The sequence below is a fragment of the Rhinoraja longicauda genome, chromosome 10 (genome assembly GCF_053455715.1).
Source record: "Rhinoraja longicauda isolate Sanriku21f chromosome 10, sRhiLon1.1, whole genome shotgun sequence".
NCBI lineage: Eukaryota > Metazoa > Chordata > Chondrichthyes > Rajiformes > Arhynchobatidae > Rhinoraja > Rhinoraja longicauda.
This window is the reverse complement of record NC_135962.1, coordinates 42,160,567-42,163,993: the sequence shown is the minus strand read 5'-3', so window position 1 is coordinate 42,163,993 and position 3,427 is coordinate 42,160,567. Positions and strand designations below refer to the sequence as shown.

Genomic DNA, 3,427 nt, shown 5'->3' with positions numbered 1-3,427 from the left:
TTGTTTATAGTGGGGACTATTTTCGAGAACGTTGTTATTTGAAAGAAAGTAATTGCAGCCAGTCTCTTCGTAAACTGCTGCAAACATTAGCGATGTTATATGCATTGTACCATTCCCTATAGCAATGTTTATTTTAAACCGTCTACAGCATTTTCTGTTGTAGCGACGTGTAGAAAGTAAGCAAAATGTCCCCTTACTTTCTCCACACGATTTCAAAAATGATTACACTATAAATTGTTTGACAACCTGCTTCGCATTTAAGCAAGTGATACAATTTTAAAGAAAAGTGCGGTGGATATATTCAATTGCCTCTTTCTTTTATATCAATATCGGCTTCAATTATAACACCTAAGCTGTTATGGAAGGGTTTAATATATAGTCAACAACAAACTAAACATATCGCTCTTCCCGATTACCAATAAGCGCAAATGTACATGGTCACAACATATCCTTCTATAATTCTTAAGGGTTCAATAACAGACAAATCAAATTACACTGAAAATATTTAAATTCAATTCCTGGTAGAAAAACACAAATGAAAACAGCCGCCAAGAGCAAATAGAGCACTGCTCAACGGCTTAAAGATCAATGTTAAATTGTATAATGCAAAACCATGTTAGTTTTAAGGGGGCAGAAGCATAACGTTTGCCTCTCTCTCACAGTATAAGATTAAACGATTCATTCAGATTAAATTTATTCAGATAAAAACATCAAAATGTCTATGGAAAACATTATGGAATTTAAATTTACGATTGCAATCTATTGAAAGCACAGAAAAACTGAAGCTCCAGATAAAAAAGCCCGTCGTTAAATATTTTATTTTATTTCAAATTGTGGATTCGCTAGCTAACATACAACATTCTACAAACGTTCTTTGCACAGGGAAACAAACAAATATTTTAAAAAAAACTAACAAAGCAACCCCTTTCAATAGATAAACAAAACATATGTTTATATGTATATATAACTTTAAAGTAAAGTAACAATATAACACCGACTTTCAACATGAAATACCCACGAAGGTACAGGGCAGGTGCTCAAAATGTTGCAGCTTGACAGAAATGGTTTTTGAGGCATCACTTCGGTATTTTTTTCTATATATATATCCTTTCAATAAAGGCAATAACTAGTTTTTAAGACCATTGTCGTTAAAATCTTCTGCCTTACAGCAAAACAGTCGTTCTTAAGAAATCAATGCAAGCATGTGGCGACTGTGATTACTGATAGTCTTGGCCCAAATCATTGCACAGGAATTTGGAGGCACTCTCAAGATGCGGGCTTTTTCTCCCCCTCAGATGTCGCAGTCACTGTCGCTCGATGTGATGGAAATAGCCAAAGTGGCGGTTTTGCTTCTCCCCGAGACGCTGCAGAGGCTAGTGGCAGGACTTGAGGCGCCCACCAGTGGTTCCACGGCAGGGTCTTCCTCGTTCAAAGAGCGCACGGTTGCCTGTGACAAAATCTGCTGTTGCAGCCTACTCGCGTGAGGAGAAAGAACACATCCAGAATTATAAACTAACGTAGCAAAAATCTGCACTGATGTACAACCATGCTTCAATATCAGTGGCATTCATTAATAAAATAATCAATTCAATGTAAAATGAGTTTCGAACAATAAACAAATAACCTCGATTTACGCATTAAACACTCAAACATACACATAGAATAAATAAATTCATAACATTCTGAAAAATTCAGAAGACATAAGAATGATTACGTTTGTTGGTCTATGCCCGTGACCTGTTTCGTAAGGAAATCTAAATATTTATTTGAAAATAAATATTCTACAGAGTTAATATGATAGCTTCATATCAGTTCTATTGCACGAACTGCAACTTAAGTATCACCGAGCGATAGTTATGATTTATGAGTTCACTTTGGTGGACATTTTTGAGCACACAAAGGGATGCTTCAATAGATCAGTAAATTCGATTTTACGTTCTATTAATTAATTAATTAATGCATTAAAATATATTATTCTAAAAAAAGGTTTTCAATTACATGCATGATTACAATTTAGGATATATTTAAGTAAAACCATACGATCTTTATAAAAAATCAGTGCACTGTTGCTGCATTTGACAGATTGGTTAATCCATTCCGCCAGATATTTACTTATCGATGCATAAAGATATTTAAGAAATACATATATACCCACCTATTTTTAGCTGCTGCTGCTCTGTCCCTTTGCCTACGATTCTTAAACCAGTTCCCCACTTGTGTTGGTGTAAGTCCAGTTGCTTGAGCAAGCTCTCGTTTTTTGCTCGGGTTCGGATAAGGGTCTTGCAGATACCACTCTCTCAACAAATGCCTCGTTCTTTCCTTGAAGCAATGAGTCTTTTGTTCGCCGTCCCAGATGGTTCTGGGTAGGGGGAACTTCTTTCTTACCCTGTACTTGTCCACTGGACCCAAGGGGCGACCTCGTAGTTTCTCTGCTTCCTGGTAATGAGCTTCTAGCCAAAGGGCCTGCAACTTGCCGTGTGACTCTTTCGTGAACTTGTGATTCTCCAAGATATGATATAGCTCTCTAAAGTTGCCCGTGTGGAATGCGACGATGGCCCGTGCTCTGAGGACGGACTCGTTTTTGTTGAGTGCTTCACATGCTGCTGGGGCCACTGGCAGGGACCAGAGGAAGCGGCCAAGGCGCTCAATGTCTCCACTCTCCTCCAACGTCTCACAAACCCCCGCCACCTGCTGAGGGCTGAAATTCAGAATTGGAAGCTGGAACATTGATTTTTCTTTATTTCGAAGCTAAGTAAATGTAAACTCAAATTAACGGCACGAATTCTAAAGGGCAAAGAAAATAGGCGATACGTTCTGGTTAGATTCCCACACGCCAAATATGAACTTGGTGTTCCAAGTGCCAGGGCTAGCAGTAGATCCTTTGCGGCTGTGATGATGAGATGCTGTTAAAAGCCGGAGAAAAAAGGATTCAACCCACATCTGATTTTCTATTGGACTTGGCAGATTCGGTGCCTGGTTGTCATGGCTGCCTGTCAATCACTGCCAGATTTGCCAATCAACCAGAAGCGAGGGTCACAATTTCATCACCTCCAAATAAACAGAGCGCTTGTTGGAAAAGCAAACATGCTGACCTTCATTTCAACATTTGATAAATCCAACAAAACACAAAGCAATGAAAAATTGATAGTACGGATAAAAACATTTCCGTGCTAAATGGGGAAGTAATTTAATATTAAGCCTTTCCTAAATCACAATACAGCCGTTTTCCAATCTAAGATTCATATGTCGGATGGCTTGAATTGTGTATGGACCAGTGTGAAATATTAATTCAGGTGGCAAAATTGAGCTCTACAATTTTGGTTCAGTAAGTATATATGTTTTTTTTACCTGTAATTATATGTAATGTGTCACGATACAAAGATAAAAAATAATGCGGTAGATTGGTCTGTTATCTGGCCTCTTATGT

General features: G+C 38.0%; 1 protein-coding gene across 1 annotated transcript; it reads right to left on the bottom strand.

Annotated features, from left to right (window-relative positions):
• Positions 1 to 384: 384 nt before the first annotated feature.
• Positions 385 to 2,869, bottom strand: six6a (SIX homeobox 6a). The gene is made up of 2 exons (XM_078407197.1): positions 2,156 to 2,869; positions 385 to 1,472 (listed from the first exon to the last, which is right to left on the bottom strand). Exons 1-2 carry the CDS (start codon positions 2,725 to 2,727, stop codon positions 1,292 to 1,294), a joined length of 753 nt encoding a protein of 250 aa, XP_078263323.1. The 5' UTR covers positions 2,728 to 2,869; the 3' UTR covers positions 385 to 1,291.
• Between the last annotated feature and the right edge of the window lie 558 nt (positions 2,870 to 3,427).